At 45.1% G+C, this 19782-nt stretch overlaps 1 protein-coding gene and 1 long non-coding RNA gene across 2 annotated transcripts in view; one reads left to right on the forward strand and one right to left on the reverse strand.

Annotated features, from left to right (window-relative positions):
- Window positions 1–19782, forward strand: part of LOC112668186 (uncharacterized) — a 69519-nt gene that overhangs the window by 8236 nt on the left and 41501 nt on the right. The window lies entirely within an intron of this gene.
- Window positions 1–19782, reverse strand: part of TTN (titin) — a 274428-nt gene that overhangs the window by 5138 nt on the left and 249508 nt on the right. The window contains 22 exon segments of the mRNA XM_049106193.1: window positions 1–4952; window positions 5264–5857; window positions 6231–6536; window positions 6647–7222; window positions 7903–8202; window positions 8324–8629; window positions 8758–9342; window positions 9450–9752; window positions 10335–10637; window positions 11076–11375; window positions 11478–11765; window positions 11882–12475; window positions 12664–12945; window positions 13029–13334; window positions 14662–14967; window positions 15095–15391; window positions 15492–15782; window positions 15878–16183; window positions 16308–16610; window positions 16711–18777; window positions 18860–19159; window positions 19275–19562. Of these exon segments, the coding sequence (XP_048962150.1) occupies window positions 1–4952; window positions 5264–5857; window positions 6231–6536; window positions 6647–7222; window positions 7903–8202; window positions 8324–8629; window positions 8758–9342; window positions 9450–9752; window positions 10335–10637; window positions 11076–11375; window positions 11478–11765; window positions 11882–12475; window positions 12664–12945; window positions 13029–13334; window positions 14662–14967; window positions 15095–15391; window positions 15492–15782; window positions 15878–16183; window positions 16308–16610; window positions 16711–18777; window positions 18860–19159; window positions 19275–19562 (14153 nt within the window).

Raw genomic sequence — 19782 nt, forward strand, 5'->3', positions numbered from 1 at the left:
CTCGGCCTTTTCGGTTACCCTGGCCTTTTGAATAGTCAGAGTGAACTGCGCTTCTTGCCTCCCTTCGCTGTTTTCGACCACCACGCTGTAGTTGCCCTCATCGGAGGCCTGGACTGAAGAGATCTCAAAGGTGGATTTGTACTTGGCCGTGGTCACTTGGTGGCGGGCGGAGGTACTCACCACTTGTCCTCCTCGCAGCCAGGTCACGGTGGGGACCGGCTCGCCATCCGTGTCGCAAGAGAACCTTGCGGACTCGCCTTCGTACACGGTTATGGACCTTGGCTTCGTTAGAATCCTTGCTGCCAGCGTCGTCTTGATCTTCCTGTGTGTGGACTTTTCCTCCAGCGCCATCTGTTCCACGGCAGCGCTCCTCGTTTCTGCAGATGCGTGGTGCTCGTAGGCTGAGATGCTTTCCCTTGTCTCCGTCACCTGCGACTTCATCTCCCTGACGGCGGAAGAAGCTTCCATCTCAGCCGTTCTCTTAAACGACGAAACAGCATATTCCTCTGTTCTCGTCAGCTCGGGGAAGACCGAGGGGGGCACCTGCTCGTCTCTGCGCCGGGAGGCGTAGGTAGTGTAATCCCCGCCCGTTACGTCCAAGGTCGCGTAGTCCGAGGCCTCACCTTTGTAGTTGGTGCACACGGCGCGGTAGGTGCCACTGTCCTCAGCCTGACAGTCCAGAATCTCGAGGGTCAGCACCCCGCTCATGTTGGTGTAACGAATCTTACTGCTTTCTTGGAGTTCGACGCCGTTGTGGTACCACTTCACCTCGGCAGTTGGCTTGGACTGGACGTTCAAGATAAAATGTGTATTTTGGCCAACGGGCACCCTGTGGGAGCGCATTCGCAGCGTGACCCGGGGGGCATGGTCCAGCGTAAAAGGCTGCTGACTCAAAACTTCGTACATCCTTTCCGACGTCTTCTGAGTTTTCAGAGCAGCTTTCATGGACTCGTACCTGGAAAAGATATCAAATCTTGCAGACCTCTCAAATCTGGAGAGTGACCTCTCGCTGGACACGGGGCTGGGGGACCGTGGGCGAGTTCTCTCTGGAGTAGGGGACCTCCTTTCGGTGTCCTCTTCGTATTCGTCCTCTGGAGGGATCCGACGGGGCCGGATCAGCTCGGACACCGGCCTCATTAGCTCAATGTAGGTGGGCGACAGGGACCGCCGCCGCCTCAGGAGCCTGGACACGGAGGAGGACTCGGACTCGGATGCTCTCTGGGCGTGCACGGAGGCCTCTCGCTGAGCGTGCTTGGAGATCTCGTACTCTTCCTCGATTTCGGTTATTTCTGTCACCTCTCTCTGTCGCCTCGATTTCCTTCTAGACTTGTCCTCCCTTGACATGTGGTCCAGCTGGCTTTTGTACTCGGAGAGCCGCTGGCTGGTGGCGACCGGGCGCAGCAGCTCCTCGTCCTCCCTGTCGGCCAGCATCCTCTGCCGCTGCCCGGGCGGCCTGTGCGAGGCCCGCGCGTGGCGCTCCCGCAGGGCCGCGTAGCTCGTGCTCGTGTCCGCCCGGGTGGGGACGTGGTAGGTGGAGGAGCTGAAGTCTCGCCGCGTCTCCTCCACGCTGACGGGAGCTCGCAGACTCGAGAGCTCGAAGCGCGGGGGGCTCCGGCTCGGCGGGGACGCGGAGAAGCCCAGCTCGAGCTCCTCTTCCAGCCGCAGCCTCTCTTCCTCTGTCCTCTTCATGGCCAGGTAGTCGTCAATGGGGAGGAGCAGTTCTTCATCCGACATGTCGCCGAGAGAGCGTCTCCTGGGTCTGTAATAGAAGTGGTAGTCGTAGTCGTAGTCGGGGGAGGGGGTGCGGCGGCGGGCCGGCCTCACCATTTCCAGGTCGTCCTGGGACAGCTTGGGGAGACGCCATCGGGGCCGGTACTGATCCGTGATGCGGGGAAGGGGCATCACGTAGAACTGCTCCCATCTCGACAGGCGGATGCGCTTGGGCCTCTTCTGGACGATCCTGTCGATCTTCCCGGGCATTTCAAATTGGTCGCGTATCTTTTTGTACCATTTCATGTCGGACATAGGCACGAACTGCTTGATGCGCTGGTCCTCTTCCACGCTGCTCTGCTTGTACCTGCGTGGCTCGGGGACCTCGTAGGGCATCCGGAGTCTCCTCTCTTCCTTCTTCTCTTCGGTCTCCAGGCGGAACTCCCCCTTCACGGTCTTGGTGCTCACAGCCGGCTTGTAGAGGACGGCGGCTTCCCTCAGGGCCTCTTGGGCCACCTGGGTCAGGGACACCGTCTCGGTGCCAGACAGGATTTCGGCCATTCTCAGCGTCTTGTCAATTTGCCTCTGCACGTGGCGCTCACGCTCCTCCTGACTCTTGAATTCCTGTTTGACGTACCGCAGGCGTTCCACCTGGAGGTGAGCCTGGCAGCTGGTGGATCCAGCTGTGTTCGTGGCTGTGACCCTGTAGTAGCCTGTGTCTTCAGGCAGAGTGTCCCTGATGTGCAGGGCGTAATAATCCAGGCCCTCGTGGATAATTTCGATGTTCGGCCCGAGGGACAGTGGCTGGCCGTCTTTCTCCCATTTTAATGTTGGTGGGGGGATGCCAGACACTCTGATCTCAAAGCAGACGCTTTGGCCTTCCTGGCATTCTGCGTTCGCCAGCAGCCGTTTGAACATGGGTCTTAGGGTCGTGTCTGTTGGCGGTGGGTGTGGGGTTACGGTCAGTTTCGCTTTACAGCTGTCCTCGCCGTACTTGTTCCTGGCCACGACGGTGTACTCGGCGTCATCATCTATAGTTACGTTGCTGATTGTTAACTGGTAAAGACCCTTGTCAGACTCGAATGTGTACTTCCCGTCGTCGTCGCCTGGTTTGATTTTCTGACCTGATTTGTACCATGTTACACGAGGCTCTGGGTGGACAGTTATAGTTACTCCAAACCGGACATTTTCACCCACGTAAGCCGTCTTGTTATAGAGAGGCAAGGTAAATTCTGGTGGCCTTTCCAGGAGTCTCATCGTATCAGTTCTGCGCTTGATTTTCTTCATGGTTCTCCGGCAGTAATAGTCATAAGTTTCTCTCACGCCCTTAACAAATAGCTCTGCGTAAGAACTATCTTCACCGTAGTCATTGACCACTTTGCATCTGTAGGTGCCATCATCGAATCTGGTAATGTCTTTGACGTACATGGTGGCTACTCCATCTTGATAGGTGATTTCATATTTCTCACTGTTCTCCAGCTGTCTGACTCCAAAGTACCAGGTCACTTGGGTAGACTGATCATAATTCTCAATTTTGCATACATATTTGGCATATCCTCCTTCTTTGCCAACCGCGTGCATTATCTGCCCAGAAACTGGGCCAATTTCAATGGATGCTACCTTAACTTTAGCAACACTGACACCCTTCTGAGATCGAATTGCACCACCACAAGAGATTCGGGCCGCTGACACAACCATATTGAGGTCTTTCTTGATCAGGGTGTGGTAGTAACGCCGGTGTTTTAATGTTCTGATAACTTTAGTGCTGACTCTTTCTATCTTCTGCTTCAGCCATGGATGCTGGAGTGCCTCAGATGCTGTCATGCGAGATTTTCTCTCTTTCACTAACAGCCGGTCAACAAAATCCATGGCTTCGAGGCTAATCTCTTTGAATGCTTCTTCATCGAAAGTATATTCGGCGTTCATGATGTTCTCAATCATCTGCTGGTTAGTTTCAGCCAGGAATGGATTGATACCGCTTAACAGCACGTACACTAGTGTTCCAAGGGACCACATGTCTGTGGCGGTGCTGACAACGTCATGCTGGTGGACCTCAGGTGCATAGTACTCAGGGGCAGTGAACAGAAGCCTAAAGTTGTCCCCTGGCTTCAGCTGACGAGCTTGACCAAATTCTATGATTTTAATGATGGAGCTCCTTCTTGTTTGGTAAATGATATTTTCTGGTCTAATGTCAAAATGTCCAATATTATGACTATGTAAGAACTCAAGTGCTTCGCAGACCTGGCGAACGTAACTGACGATTTCTCTTTCGTTAAGTTCAAAAGCACTTGTGTTAATGCGCTCAAATATGTCGAGTCCTGATATGAACTCAAAGATCATGACTAACTCTTCCATGCTCTCAAATGATTCATGGAGGTATAAGATGTTTCTGTGCCTAGCAATGTTTAGAATGGAGATTTCTTTCTTTACCAAAACCTGATCAGTCCCCTTGACTTTAACAAATTTGGCCATGTAAGTCTTCTTTGAGGATGTTTCAACGCAGCGGTGGACAATTCCAAACTGACCGCGCCCAAGATCCTCAGCAATCATATATTTCTCGTAGAGTTCCTTAGTCGAGGAGTGAGAGGCTTTAGTCATGGAAACTTCCCTGGTTTCATCTACCTCTTCGTCGTAGTTCATGGCTCTGGTCTTGTCTTCTTTGGTTATGGTTGGTTCTGAAGGCTCCGAAGGCTTGCTCAGGCCAAATTTATTTTCGGCTATTACACGGAACTGGTAGCTTGTTTTTCCAAATAAGTTGATCACAGTGTAACGTGTTTCTCGGGCCTGTCCTACACGAAGCCATCTCTCTGCAGTAGTTGCACATTTTTCAATGATGTAGTTGGTGATTTTGCTGCCACCATCAGAAGCTGGCTCCGTCCATGTCAAGTTGACAGAATCTCGTGAGACGTCGCTAACTTTGACTCCTCTGGGTGGGTCAGGAACATCCGCCACATCCAGTTCGACGGTCTTCTGATCAATTCCAAATCTGTTCTTAGCACAGACCACATAGAAACCAGCATCTTTTCTCTCTACTCCATTGGGGAAAACAAGTGATGTGAAGGATCTTGTGACAATAACTTGGTAGTGGCCATTATTGTCGATAAGATCTTGTCCTTTCTGCCAGGTGATCACAGGATCTGGTTTGCCACTGAAAGGGATCTTGATGCTGACCACCTCACCTCGGAGAGCATGAACTGCTCCCATGCCTTCGAGAGTTTTAGGCAAGTGTATCTTAGCCGGAACTGTATCAGAATAAAAGAAGAAAGAATATAATTTAGTGAACTATTTAAGCGCAACAACTCCCCCCAACCCTAATTAACAATATGTCACCTAGCACCAAACTGATTTTTTTTTTTAATTTATTTATGATAGTCACCACAGAGAGAGAGAGAGAGAGAGAGAGGCAGAGGGAGAAGCAGGCTTCATGCACGGGAGCCCGACATGGGATTCGATCCCGCATCTCTCGGATCGCGCCCTGGGGCAAAGGCAGGCGCCAAACCGCTGCGCCACCCAGAGATCCCCAAACTGATTTTTATAGATTTGAGATATTTACCTTCTACTTCCAGGGAAGCAGTGCCGGACACAGATCCCCCTTGGTTGGTAGCTCTGACTTGGTAAACTGTGGCATCATCATCTGTGACACTTGCGATGATGAGCTGGTGGTAGCCACCCTTAAACTCTTGAATCCGGTACTTTAAGCCATCTGCAATGATTTCTTTGCCTTGTCTGTACCATTTCACAATGGGTTTCGGATGACCAGTCACTTTGCAGACCAAAGTAGCATTGCTCTGATATCTGACATTTAGATTTCTCAGTTCCTCTTTAAAGTGTGGTGCCTGAATTGGGACATCAGATTTGGGAGTGGCAGGTTCTGATATTTCACTCCATTCACTTTCCCCACCCAGATTTTCACATTTCACACGGAACTCATATTCGAGACCTTCAATAAGGTTTTGCACTGAAAAGACAGTTTCTCGAATTTCTTCTGTTGTCACAGCAATCCATTTATTCTGCTTCTTCTCACGTTTCTCAAGGTAGTAATTTCTAATCTTTGCACCTCCATCACTGGCAGGTGGCTTCCAAGCCACGACACAGGAATCTTTTGTGAGTGCAGTGATAGTTGGTTTGCCAGGAGCACCTGGCTTTTCTGTTTCAAAGAAACAACAAAAAAAAGATTTGAGTCATGAGGTAAAACAAGCAGCATTATTAAGAGTTTATTAGTTTTTAAAACCTAAATCTTACAAACCCAAAGTTCTAAGAATAGCTGTTTCAGAAAAATGAAATGGATCTCTTTATGCTAAGAAACTTACCAAAACACAAAGTTGTTTTTTGAAGAATAGGGTTTATAGTTGTAGATGTGCAAAAAATTCAATTTAAGTGATATCAAAGGCACTTGTGCTTTATCTGAATCTTTGGCTATTCCCTTTCAAAAGTTATTTCTGTTAGTAGGAGTTTTATGTAAGGATAGAATTTTGCATATGGAGATCATAGAGGTTGTTTGTTCAAGAGGTTGTACTCACCAAATGGGCTTTTAATGATCACAACTGAGGCAACCTCTAGAGGTTCACTGATGCCAAAAGTGTTCTGAGCTGAAACCCGGAAGTAATAGCCAGCATTTTCTGTGAGGTTTACAATTCTGCAGGTTGTCACTGAGATGGCTGAAGACACCAATTGCCATTCAGCCCCTTCCTTGGCCTCACATTTCTCCACCACATAGTTGGTGATCCAGGAGCCTCCATCGTCTGCAGGCGGTTTCCAGCTGATCACCACAGAGTTCTTCAATAGAGCTTCTATCACAAGTGGCCCAGTAGGTTTGTCTGGTTTATCTGTTGAGAGAAAATACAATTGTAGGGTTTTCTGGTAGTAGGTCTCCCAAGATCTATTTTTTTTCTTGAAAAATTAAAAAACAATCCCACTAAAAGCTAAAATAAAATACCTTGTATTTCCACATCAAGGATGGAATCAACTGTTCCAAAAATATTGCTGAGCTGAACTTTGTATTTTCCAGCATGAGTCTTACGTTGGACATTCTTCATGACAAGATGAGTATAGTGCTCAGTGTTTTCAATAGTAATGTTTTCTGAGTTTTGCAAAAGTTTCTGGCCATAGAACCAAGTGATAGAAGGTACTGGACGACCAATGTACATAACGTGAAGTCGAAGTGTCGAACCCACGGCACCATAATATTTTTCTTTCAGTGGGTAACCAGGGTGGAATTGTGGTGTTGCTTGCAGGAGAAGCTTACTACTAGTTTCTACTTCTCCAACCTCATTAGTAGCTATGCAGGTATAAACACCTTCATCTTCTTGTTCCTCTGTCATTACTGTTAGCGTATGTGTGCGTCCGTCTGAAGACATTTTATACTTCCGGCTTTGTACCAGCTCCTTGCCAAATCGGTACCATTTAATGTCAGGCAGGGGCCTTCCAACAATCTGGCATGACAACTGAGCAGCTTCGCCCAACTTGGTGGTCACATCCTTCATTTCTTTGCGCACTCCTGGCGCCTCTCCAGCTGAATGATATGAAAGATATTAATGCGTTATTATTACCACAGAATCTGTAATCCTCTGTCCTTGCCTATCAGGAATGAATCTCTCCTTTTGACTAACATTTTATTAGATACCATGATTTACACATGAGTTTAGTTCTTAAAAATGCTCTAGTGCTTTTCCTGGGGTCTTGTGGAAAATAGGAATTCCATGAGCATATCATCACATTATTATGTAGTAGAGTGACATTCTCTTTATAACTGGGAGACATCAACAATGTATAGGGGCTTGGGGAAACATGAATCCTCTCTATAAATCTGTAGTATCTTTGTCTTACTTAGGTTCCCCTAAGTGCAGTACATTTGTTGACCCTCAAGTCTTATTAGGAAGCAAAAGAAACAAAACCAAAAACCTAACCATTGCATTTGAAGGAGAAATTGCTCAAGAATGTGCTCAGGTCACTGCACCTAAATCTACTGAGGTTACGTGCTTGGAATGACTTCCTCTAGAGCGTAGCAGCTATTTGTGTGTGTGTGTGTGTGTGTGTGTGTGTGTGTGTGTGTATGCCAAAGTGAGTGATTCTTCCCAAACCCTTGCTCTGCAATAAGGTTTTCTGGACATCTACTTAATATAGAAGAAGAATTAGCCATAACTTAGTTGCTTAAGTTTGTGGGTCATAAGCAGAGAACTAATAGCTACTTACATGTTAGTTTAGTCCTTATAGACATAGCAGTTCTTCGAGGTCTGCTAAGCCCAGTCTCATTCTCAGCAAAAACCCTGAATTCATATTCAGTGGATTCCAGCAAACCCCCTATTGTGAATTGCCTGTCCTTGATGCGGTCCTTATTGCTCTTCTTCCAGGCGCTGTCTCCAGACTGCCTGTATTCAACCCAGTATCCAAGGATTTCTTTGCCACCATCACATTCAGGTTTCTCCCATTGTAGAGTGACACTGTCTTTGGATATTGAAAGAATCTCAAGTTCCCCAGGTTGGCTTGGCTTATCTGAAATATTTTAAAACAATTGAAAAGGGAATCAGCTTTCCTGCTGAAGTAAAAGGAAAACAAAAAAAACAAAGATGGCTTGCCTCTTTGGTTTGAACCCCTTTAGAAACTCTCTCCTTACCAAATGGATCTTTGCAAACAACCGGTTCAGAAGCCGGGCTGGTCTCACTTAGCCCAACATCATTCTGTGCGATGATGCGGAACTGATACTCAGCATCAGGAACAAGCCCCGTGACAGTGTACATTGTGGTCGTTATCTGAGTCTTGTTGTGTCTGACCCACTTGTCAGTTGATGTCTCCTTGCGTTCAATGTAGTAGCCTGTGACCCGAGAACCACCATCGTCTTTGGGCCGGGACCAAGACAGGCTGACAGAACTCTTGGTCACATCGAGTACCTCTGGAGGATTGCTTGGAGGCTCTGGAGGATCTGTGGGTATAAAGTAGAAAACACGTGTTAAGAGTACGGTCCCGTAGCTTGTAAGCTGATGACTTTCACTGCAAAATGAAAGCGTACTGAAAGAGTTTTTGCAGCGTTGTAGTTGAAAGAGTACTTACTCAGCGGTGTTTTTGGTATGACTGGTTCTTCAGATTTCAGGGATTTGCTTATGCCAAACTGGTTTTCAGCTGAAACACGGAAATGGTATTCCACGTTCTCTTTGAGGCCCTTTACCACCAGGGATGTACCTCGGACTCTGGAATCAATTGTATACCAGGCGGCTTTAGACACTTCCCGCCTCTCGAGAATATAGCCTAAGATGTCAGCGCCACCGTCATCGGCGGGGGGTCTCCAACTGACCCTTACGGAGCGAGCTTGTATGTCATCATATTCAAGTGGCCCTTCAGGAGGGTTGGGATTTCCTATCACCCTGACTTTGATGTAGACAGTCTTCTTGCCACACTTGTTTTCCAGAACCAGGTCATAAGTGCCAGAATCATCCCTGTCTGCTTCTTTGATGACAAGCTCAGTGTGTGTTTCAGAGGTTGCAATCATGGCACGCTTACTGACATCTTGGCCTTCCTTGGTCCATTTACATATTGGGAATGGTTTTCCTTTGATTGGTATGGTAAGTCTGATGACTCCACCTTGTCTTACAAAGATACCTTCTTGGTATCTTTCATCAAGTTCATAATCAGGATATTCTAGGAAAAAAGATCCAGTTACAATTAGCATTTTTTAAAGCGGGGGGCATGGTAAGAAAGGAATCTTAAGGCAATTATAGCAGAAAGTAAATGATCCTATGTCTTACCAAGCATTTCAGTGACTTTGACTGTTCCTGGTACCTCAGCGGGCTCCCCAGGTCCACCAGCGTTACAAGCTAGGACACGGAATCTGTATTCAGCGCCCTGAGGTAGATGTGTTAGGGTATACTCCCGAATCTTGGTTGGAGTGGTGTTACATTTGGTCCATTCATGTTGATCTACTTTTTGCATTTCAATCAGATAGCCTGTGACTTTAGATCCTCCTTCATCTTCTGGAACACTCCAGGCCAGGGAGACTGATGTCCTTGTCGTATCAGTAACTCTTGGGTTTTGCGGCTTTCCCGGAGGAGCTGGGGATAAGAATAAGACAGCAAGATATTGTTAAAGTTGCTGCAAAGCTGAAAACCAGCTGTGCCACCTAACATTCAATGAATTGTGTATATACAGGCTGTTAGCATTAGAATATATATACATTTTTTTGATTAAAATGTTATTCATTTTTATCAGTTAAGAATACTTAAAGCTCTTGCTTTTTTCCTTTGTCTTAAATGTGCTTTATTTATGATCACTACTACCATCTTACATTTATCATCAGCTTTTATTTATTTATTTTTATCATCAGCTTTTAAAGAAATATTGTTCAAAAAAGGTAAAGACTGATCTAGAGCATATAAGTCCCACTTTAAAGCATGGGGAATAGATTCGAGAGGAGAATATAAAAAGTTACTTGCCCAAAGCTGCTAGGGCCTGGGTGGGGCGGGGCACCACAGTGAACTTTTTGGGCTGATGAAAAAATTCTGTTATTTTGACTGCGCTGGTGGTTATACACAACAGGACCTTTTCAAAACTTAGAATTATATATTTCAGAAGGATACATTTTCCTACCTTTAAATCATACCTCAATAAATTGACTTATACAAAAATGTATTTACCAATTGGATCCATGGCAACGATGGGTTTGGAAGGACGACTTGGTTTTCCCGTCCCTCTCACGTTAATGGCTGTGACACGGTGTTCATATTCTAAGCCTTCAATAAGGCCAGTGGAACGGTACCGCGTCATCGTCACTGGTACTTTATTTACACGGACCCATCGATCTGCTCTCACTTCTTTGCGCTCTATAATATATCCAGTCACTTGGGAGCCGCCGTCGTTTTCTGGTGGATACCACGTCAGTGTCATGCCATCACGGGAGACATCAAATATCTGTAATGTTTCTGGAGGCCCAGGGATACCTGCAGTGAGACAGAGGTAAACACATTATGGCAATGTGAATAAATTAAAGACTCCTACATTTCCATAAGTGTGTCTTAGCTTTTCAAATACTATGGAAGACTTGTGACTATTTTTCCAATGTTTTATTTTTATACTTTTCTTGAGGTTCCTCATTCTCTTCAATTTCATAAACATTTATCAAACACTGCATTCTGTATTTTTTTTCCTCACTATAACCTGGCCAGTCCCCCCTGCCTCCCTTGCTCCCTCCTTTTCTCCTTCCTCTTTTTCATTAAAAAAAAAAAATTAACCTCCAGGAAAATTTAGAAACCTTGGAAAGATCCTGGGGTTAATTTTGGGACCTCCATTCACTTAGGACATAGTGAAACCAAACTCCTTTCTGTTAACATTGAGAATCGGGTGGGGGAAACGGTGGCTTGAAGGGCCCGAGGACTTACTGATGCTGCTGCGACATTCTATGACCTCCGACTGCAGGTAAGAGCCGATCCCAAAGCGGTTGGTTGCAGCCACACGGAACACGTACTCGTTTCCTTCAGTGAGTCTGGTAAACTTAAATGTCTGTCTGGTCACTGATTCGGACACAGGCAGCCACCCTGGACGGTGGGCATCACGCTGTTCTACTACATAGCCGCTCAGCGGCGCGCCACCATCCAATTCAGGTGGTTCCCAGGAAATGGTAATCGAAGTAGCATCAATTTCATCAATCTTGATAGGCCCAGTCGGAGGACCAGGCTTATCTAGGAGAGAGAAAGAAATCCAGGAAATTAATTTTCACTGCAAATCACAATTGGGCAGCTAAACATCAACAACTTGCATGTGCCTTTGTCACACATCCTTACCGAGAATGATAACTTTAATGGTCTCTGAAGTAGTTCCAGTTACGTTCTTCAATTCGAGGGTGTATTCTCCAGTATCTCTGATAGTGGTTTCACGGATGGTTAGCTTAGCTACTTTAGTATGAGTCTCAACTGTGACGCGCTCTGATTCTCTTAGTTTAGAACCGGCAAAGAACCAGGAAGCAGCAGGAGGTGGGCGACCAGCGATCGGTATCACAAGCTCTACTGGTCTGCCAGCTGGGACATGGATGGTCTTCTGAGGCATTGTAGAAAGATCGATTGTTGGCAACACTAGGAAAAAGAAAGTAGGCATTAATTCCTAAGCATTATTTCTCATGACAAAACATCATGAATTCTGTTTTCTTTACTTCACTATTCCTGATGTTTTTTGGTGATTTGGTACATACCTCTGAGGTCTCGTACAGTCACAGCTGTGACGATCTCTCTTGGTTCCGACACACCTTTCTCATTTTGTGCCCGTACTCTAAATAGGTACTGTTCGCCTTCGTTTAGGGAAATAACAGTGTGCTCTAGGACCGTGGGTTTTAAGGTGACAACCTTCATCCATCTCTCGGTGCCAGCTCTGCAGGCCTCAAGAACGTATCCAGTGAGTCGGCTACCACCATCATAGAGTGGTTTTTCCCAAGCGAGAGTGACAGTTGATTTGGTAACATCGACCACTTCTAGCTTTGTAGGCACCAGAGGTACTTCTGAGACCAGAACCGCATCAGATGTTTCACAGGGTTCCCCAATGCCATAAATGTTTTCTGGCAACACTCTGAAATAGTACATGGTTCCTTCTACGAGTCCAGAAATTCGGTAGAGTGTCTTGCTGCATTTGGTAGTTACTGTTTTGAATGCTCTCATGGCAGCTTCACGCTTCTCAATAATGTAATTGTTGACAGGAGCGCCACCATCAATTGTGGGAATTTCCCAGGTAATGGTCACAGAATCTCTTGATACTTCTTTGACTTTCACCGAAGGACAGGGACCAGGAGTATCTAAAAAAAAAAAAAGATGTAAGAGCCATACTTATTTGCCTGATTGGTTGATAGTTTTTTGCTTTGCGTTTTGCAGGAACCTGTATTCAACATAGTTTCCCTCTAGAGAGGTGACCAATCCTAGGTCAAGGTGTATTTTTTCTAAGAAATCTACTCACAGCATAGTTGATTTTAAGACAAAGACTTACCATATACTTTAACAAGGACTGTTGCTGATTTCTTGCCAGATTGATTTTCGGCTTCAATAGTGTATTTTCCAGCATCGTACCGGTTAACTTTGTCCACTATAAGTAAAGAGTAGCTGTCAGTGGTGTCAATAATTGCCCGGTTTGCAAGGTCAATGCCCTTCTTAGTCCATGTGATGACGGGAGGTGGTCTTCCAGATACAGACACCATCAGGCGCAATGAGGCCCCGGCTCTGATGGTCACAGTCTTCTTCAAGTCATCTGCAAGCTCTAGGTCTGGTATTTCTGGAAAGTAAATGTCAAAACTTAATTTATGAACAGTTGTGATGAGAAAAATAATTCACCTAAAAGCATATATTATTAAATACCTAGTCTTTCCACGGGCTCAATTTCAGCAGTTGACTCGCTGTATTCACTCATACCCTTCACATTCACAGCAGCAACCCTGAAGGAGTATTTCTGGCCCATTTTGAGGTCTGGCACGGTGAATTCATTATTTCTTATTGTGGCCTTGGTATGCACTCGGTACCACTGATCCGTATCCTTCTCTCGCATTTCAAGAACATATCCCGTGATGTCAGTGCCACCATCATACAAGGGCTTGGTCCATGCCAAACTAATGCTGTACTTGGTGGTATCCACAACTCTTGGAGCAGAAGGTGGTCCAGGGGTATCTACGGAATTTAAGAAGGGGGGATTCAGACATCATACAAATAAGGAAGTTTGAGGTTTGTATTTTTGGTTTTCAAGATTCACAAAGGCATTATTGTTCTTTCTGTGCCCCTCCCCCAGTATTTCAAAAGGTCTTTTAATAAGATTTAGGGGGAAAAAACCCTGTGATTTATTAAACTCAGGTATTTTAATTAATTAATTTATTTATTTATAAAATATTTTATTTATTTATTCATGAGAGAGACAGACAGAGGCAGGCAGAGACACAGGCGGAGAGAGAGGCAGGCTCCATGCAGGGAGCCCGATGTGGGACTCGATCCCAGGACTCTAGGATCATGCCCTGGCCTGAAGGCAGGTGCTCAACCACTGAGCCACCCAGGTGTCTCTAAACTCAATATTTTAAAAGGTCTTTTTATAGTGTAGTAAAGGATTAAAATTTTAAAAAAGAAGAATTCATTGAAGATGTATCCTTACTGGCCATAAGAAATACCTTATGATCTCAACCCACAAGTATGCAGTCACCTTCCCCTCTGATCCTTCTACCCCCAGAAGAGTAAGGCATTACTCTTTGTCACACTCACTGAGATAATCTGTGTAACCAGGCTCTTCTAATCTTATAGGATAGCACTGTATGCTATATCATTTCCAACATCATTATTATTTTATTTTAAAAATTTCACTTCTTTAGAAAGGTAGATGGTTTTTTCCTGCAACTTTGGCTAGCTGTTCTGGGTTCTTCTAGCTCAGCTCAGCTCATTGCTTAAAATACCTGTTCTCTGGGACTTTTCCTTAGTTGCTCAGCTTTCACAGGGTTAATCTCTTGTTACCTCTACATTTCTAATGAGTATAGGAAGTGGTTTCTTCTTCCTCTATTCCGTCACAATGGTTTCTTCCTTTTAGTACTTGGGCTCAAACTCTGCACAAGGATTTGCCACTTATTCTTGAAGCTCTTGTAACAATAATTTTGTTAGGTACTTATTAGAATACTAACGTTTTGCTCTTTCTAAAATACTTTTTTTAAAAGTATTTTTCCCATTCTTAGGAATACTTATAAAATATATCTGTTTCATACTGGGAGTAAAATAATTTATTTTTTTTTTCACAGACTGGAAAGTACTGTGATAATTTTCAGCAATGTAACTGCTATCTTATCAACAGAAATTGTAGTTAAAATGTTCTGGCTTAGCTATATTTAAGACCCTTCTAATAAACATATGCTTTTCTAGATCATTCATAAATTCTACAAGTTCTTGGAAATGGTACATGGAAAAATTCTTTGTAATTTGGTTTTGACGGGCATTAGGTTTATGTGTGATTCTTGGAACTCACATGATGGTTCTCTGCATGCGATAAAGTTGGAAGCTTCGCTGGGTTCGCTGTTACCAGCAGCGTTCACCGCAGTGACCCGGAACTGGTAATCACAACCTTCCATGAGGCCAGTCACCTTCAGCCTGGTGTCATATATCACATAGTCTTTGTTGACACGTGTCCAGCGCAAGCTCTTTTTCTCACGTTTGTCTACTAGGTAGTTCTTGATCTCATTGCCACCATCAGATTCAGGTTTCGTCCACTGAATGATGATATGCTCTTTGCCAGCCCCAACTTCTTCGGGTATGCCAGGTTGTGATGGGATAGCTGTTTATATTTTTACGAAAATGAGAATGGTCAGAATCACACAAATCACTGCTGATATGGTTGTTTCCCTCTCCCCTGAGCCCAGGTATATTTAACTACCAAGTTGTTTAAATGTGTTAATACTCACTGAATGAGTTTCTGGCTACAATTGGTTCTGATTCGACAGGCACACCAGGGCCATACTTGTTTACTGCCCGTACTCGGAATATGTATTCGTTGTTCTTGATGAGTCTGGTTACTACATAGGATAGGGTCGGGCATTCGGCTTCAACAATCACCCAGTTGAGCCTGCTTGTCTCCCGTCTTTCCACGATATAGTGAGTTATTTCTGCTCCTCCATCTTCCTGAGGAAGGCTCCAGGCCAAAGTGCACTTCTCCTCCGTTATTCTGCTGACAGTGAGCTTTCCACATGGGCCGGGGGAATCTGAAACAGGTGTAAATGGCGAGCAACGATTAAGATTTTTTTTTTCCCTACCCCCATTTAAAAATGCTATAAAAAATAAATGAACATTTGAGATGCCTACCAAGAACTTTGACCAAGACAGACACAGACTTGGTCCCACTGGCATTCTTCACTGTTAAGGTGTATTTTCCACTGTCACTTCTGTCACAGAACTTGATCACAGCGGTTGCTCGTTTGCCTGTATACTGCAAGGAGACTTTTTCACAGAGATCTAGTTCCTTGTCCCCTTTGGTCCAGATGATTTTGGGTTCAGGTTTGCCACCAACTGCAGCATCAAGGACCAGATCCGAGCCTGCTCTGATGGTAACCAGGTCACCCTGCAGTCTGGCATCCAGTTCAGCTTTGGGCGGAGCTGTCATAGACAAAATGGATATGAGTAGATACATGACAGTTTATTTTCACATAAGTTGTGATAATTTAAAGGGAGAACTTTTTTTTTTTTCTTACCGTATTCATCTCTGCAAGTGACAGGGCCTGTAGATTCTGATCCTTTGCTAATTACTCCTGCTGCATTCTTAGCCAACACACGGAATTCGTAAGTGTCTCCTTCACTGAGCGCAGTCACAGTGAAGAAATTGTCGGATACAATGGTATAATTGCACTTTAGCCAGCGACCATCTCCAACTTCACTGACTGGCTTACGCTCTATGATGTAGCCCACAACCTTGCTGCCACCATCATATACTGGGGCAGACCAAATCAGGGACACTGTTGATCTTGTGACATCTGTCACCTCCGGTCTTCCTGGTGCATCTGGAAGGGATGCAAAGATAAAGTTGGAAAAAAACAAAAAAACAAAAACACAACTCTGAATTCTAGTATCAATAACGACGATGATGATAATGAACAAATGTACCCATTAAATTTTGCTACATACCGACTGGGTTTTGAGCCATCATAGGTCTTGAAGCCTCACTGGCTTTGCTAACACCTGCGGCGTTGAGCGCGTATGTTCTGAACTGATACTCTAGTCCTTCCACCAAACCAGTCACTTTGTAGTTGCACTCTAAGCATGGCACTTTGTTTTCTTTCACCCAAAGAATGGTGTTACGTTCTTTCTTCTCAACCCAGTAGCCAATGACTTTACTGCCACCATCGTGGTAGGGTTCTTCCCAACGAATAGACATGGCATTGGCAGACACGTAGTAGACTTCAGGTCTGGTAGGAGCACTTGGTGGGACTATAAATATAAACAAAGGTATCGAATATGAATATAATTTTATAAAATTCAGGAGAAAAATATTTAAAAATGGAGTTTGAGATATTTTAATTTTCCTTACCGAATGGATGCTCAGCAATGATTGGTGCTGATTCTAGAGGCTTGCTGACACCAAATCTGTTCTCTGAACTGACTCGGAAAGAATATTCCATGTATTTTGTGAGATGAGTGACTTTAATCTGAGTGCGCTTGACACTGGAGTTGATAAGCTGCCAAGCTGTTGTACCCGATTCACGCTTTTCAACTATGTAATTAGTAATGTCAGTGCCTCCATCATCTTTAGGTTCAGCCCAGGACAGGACACATGATTCAGCTGAGATAGATGAGACCTCAATGGGGCCAGTTACTGGACCTGGCCTTCCGATGACCACAACCGTGATGGTAAATGTTTTAACACCAGCTGTATTTTCCAGGGTCAAGAAGTATCTTCCAGAGTCACCTCTCATGCTATCCTTCACAGACAGGGTGGTTCTGTCTTTTGTTGTTGTGATACTCACTCGATCTGTCTCCTTAAGTCTCATTTCTTCAAGCTTCCATGTTACTTTGGGAGCAGGACGACCAGTGATCGGGACATCAATGGTAAATGTGCTTCCCGCTTTGCAAGTTATGAGCTGATTAGTAATTCCAGTGAGGTCAGCAGTGGGCTCGATTTGAGGCTCCTTGATGATGACGGAAGAGAAGGCTTCCCTGGGTTCACTGTAGCCAGCATCATTCTTGGCCTTCACTCGGAATTCATATTCAGTGTTCTCAACCAGGCGCTCCACTGTGAAAGTCAGCTGTTTCGTGTGACCAGCCTCGACCCAGAAGTCAGATCCCTTTTGTCTCATTTCAAGAAGGTAGCCAGTGATCCGGCTGCCTCCATCGTGGTCAGGTTTAAGCCAAGCTAAGACTGCAGAGGATTTGCTTGTGTCAATGACATCAAGTCTCTTAGGTGGAGCAGGCTGTTCTGTGGCTACAATTGGTTCTGGCATTTCATAGGGTTCACCAACACCATACTCATTTTCTGCAGAAACACGGAAATAGTATGGAACACCTTCTGCTAGGTCGCTGACCTTAAGGATCTGACGAGTGCATTTTTCACTGATCACCTGCCAGCTACGACGACTCGCTTCTCGTTTTTCTACCACATAGTGATGGATTCGGGCACCACCATCAAGGATAGGAGCATCCCACATGAGCGTAACAGATCCACGGGTCACATCCTTGAAAGTGATTGGGCCAGGTGGGCCTGGAGTATCTAGCACCTTTACAGTGAAAGTGATTGATTTACTACCGCTGTTGTTTTCTACGGTAAAGGTGTATTTCCCTGCATCATTTCTGTTGCAGTTTTCCACAGTGAGGGTGCTGAAGGAGTCTGTTGTATGGATATCAGCCCGAATGCTAAGGTTGGAGTCAGGTTTGGTCCACACAGCCGTAGGAGTAGGTCTACCCTGGTAGGCGATGAAGAGGCGAATACTGGCTCCAGCTCTGACAACATGAGTCTGCTTGAAGTTTGCATCGATATCTAACTCAGGAGCTGCTAATCGGTCAACTGCTTTAATTGCGCCGGTCGCTTCACTGCTCTCTCCTTTTCCAGCACCATTGATAGCACTAACCCGGAATTTGTATTCTTCGCCCGCTTGTAGATCAGTGACTGTATACCTTGTTTTCACACATGCCTCTGCATTCACCTTGTGCCAGTCTCCTAAGTCAGCTTTGCACATTTCAATAATATATCCAATTATTTCCATGCCGCCATCAAACACTGGCTTAGACCATTCTAGGCTCACAGTTGTCTTGGATGTGTCTGTCACTTTGACCACAGTGGGAGCACTTGGTGGGCTGACTGGCTCTCTACATTTGATTAGTCTTGAGATACCACTTGGAGGCCCTATTCCTGCAGCATTTTCAGCCATGACATGGAATTCATACTCATTACCCTCTATCAGACCAGTGACTTTGAATCTCGTCTCGGAGATTGGTCGTTTGCTGATCACTTTTACCCATCGTGTGCTCTTCTTTTCTCTCCTTTCCAGGATATACTGTTGAATTTCATTGCCACCGTCTGATTCTGGCCTTGCCCATGTCAGGGTAATGCTATTGCCTGTTACATTACTAGGTTCTGGAGTGCCAGGGGCATCGGGAATAGCTGTAAAATGAAAACAAATTAGTCTTGTCGGTTGCAAGTTAATCTTACGACATAGTACCACTTAGTAAAAACGGATACTTACTGTATTGTATTTGTGCAACCACTGGGTCAGAATCAAGTGGCCGCCCAACACCAAACTTGTTAACCGCAGAAACACGGAACTGGTATTCATTGCCGGTTATTAGTTTAGTGGCAGTATAGCTGTGGGCTTGACAATTGTCCTCAATTAGTGCCCAAGCAAGTCTGCTGGTTTCCCGTTTTTCAATGATGTAGTGAGTGATGGGAGCACAGCCATCATTGAGTGGAGCGTCCCACCACAGGGTCATCTTCTCGCCAGTAATATTGGTGAATCTTATTGGCCCAACTACTTTTCCTGGTGTATCTATAAGAAAAAGGTTCCAGAGTTAGTTTATTTTTCCTTGTCCGTTGAGGTGCAATCAGGCATGTCTCTAACCCAAGTCCTGTAAATGGTAAGATGAAGAAGCTATTGGAGGTACCTTGTACTTTCACGGTAATTTCTGCTTTTGAGGAGCCAGATGCATTTTTGGCTTCCACGCGGTATATACCACGGTGTTCCCGGGTAGCATCTCTCACGAAAAGGCTGGTGGATCCTAGAACATCAGTTATTTCCATGTTCATCTTCTTTTCAATTTCTACTCCATCTCTGAACCAAGTTACGCGAGGTACTGGCCGTCCCTGCACCAAAGCTTTAATTCTGAGGCTCTCTCCAGACTTAATAATGATACCGTCAAAATACTCTGGGCCAAACTCTACCGTTGGTGGAACTATAAAGGAAATAGAAATAATATGTATTAGTTTGGCTTAATAAAAACAAACATCTTTTTCATTAGTACCACATCTTAAAGCCTGGAAGAGGAATGTTTATCCTGTGTTACCAAAGGCTACTATGAAAGCAGGATTGATAAGTGAGAATTTAGATTGTGGGGCTGAACATCTGCATGCTATTAGCTTATCCCCTTTTATGTCTGTCATGTTATTAATCTT

The sequence above is a fragment of the Canis lupus genome, chromosome 36, assembly GCF_003254725.2.
Source record: "Canis lupus dingo isolate Sandy chromosome 36, ASM325472v2, whole genome shotgun sequence".
In the NCBI taxonomy this organism is placed as follows: Eukaryota; Metazoa; Chordata; class Mammalia; order Carnivora; family Canidae; genus Canis; species Canis lupus.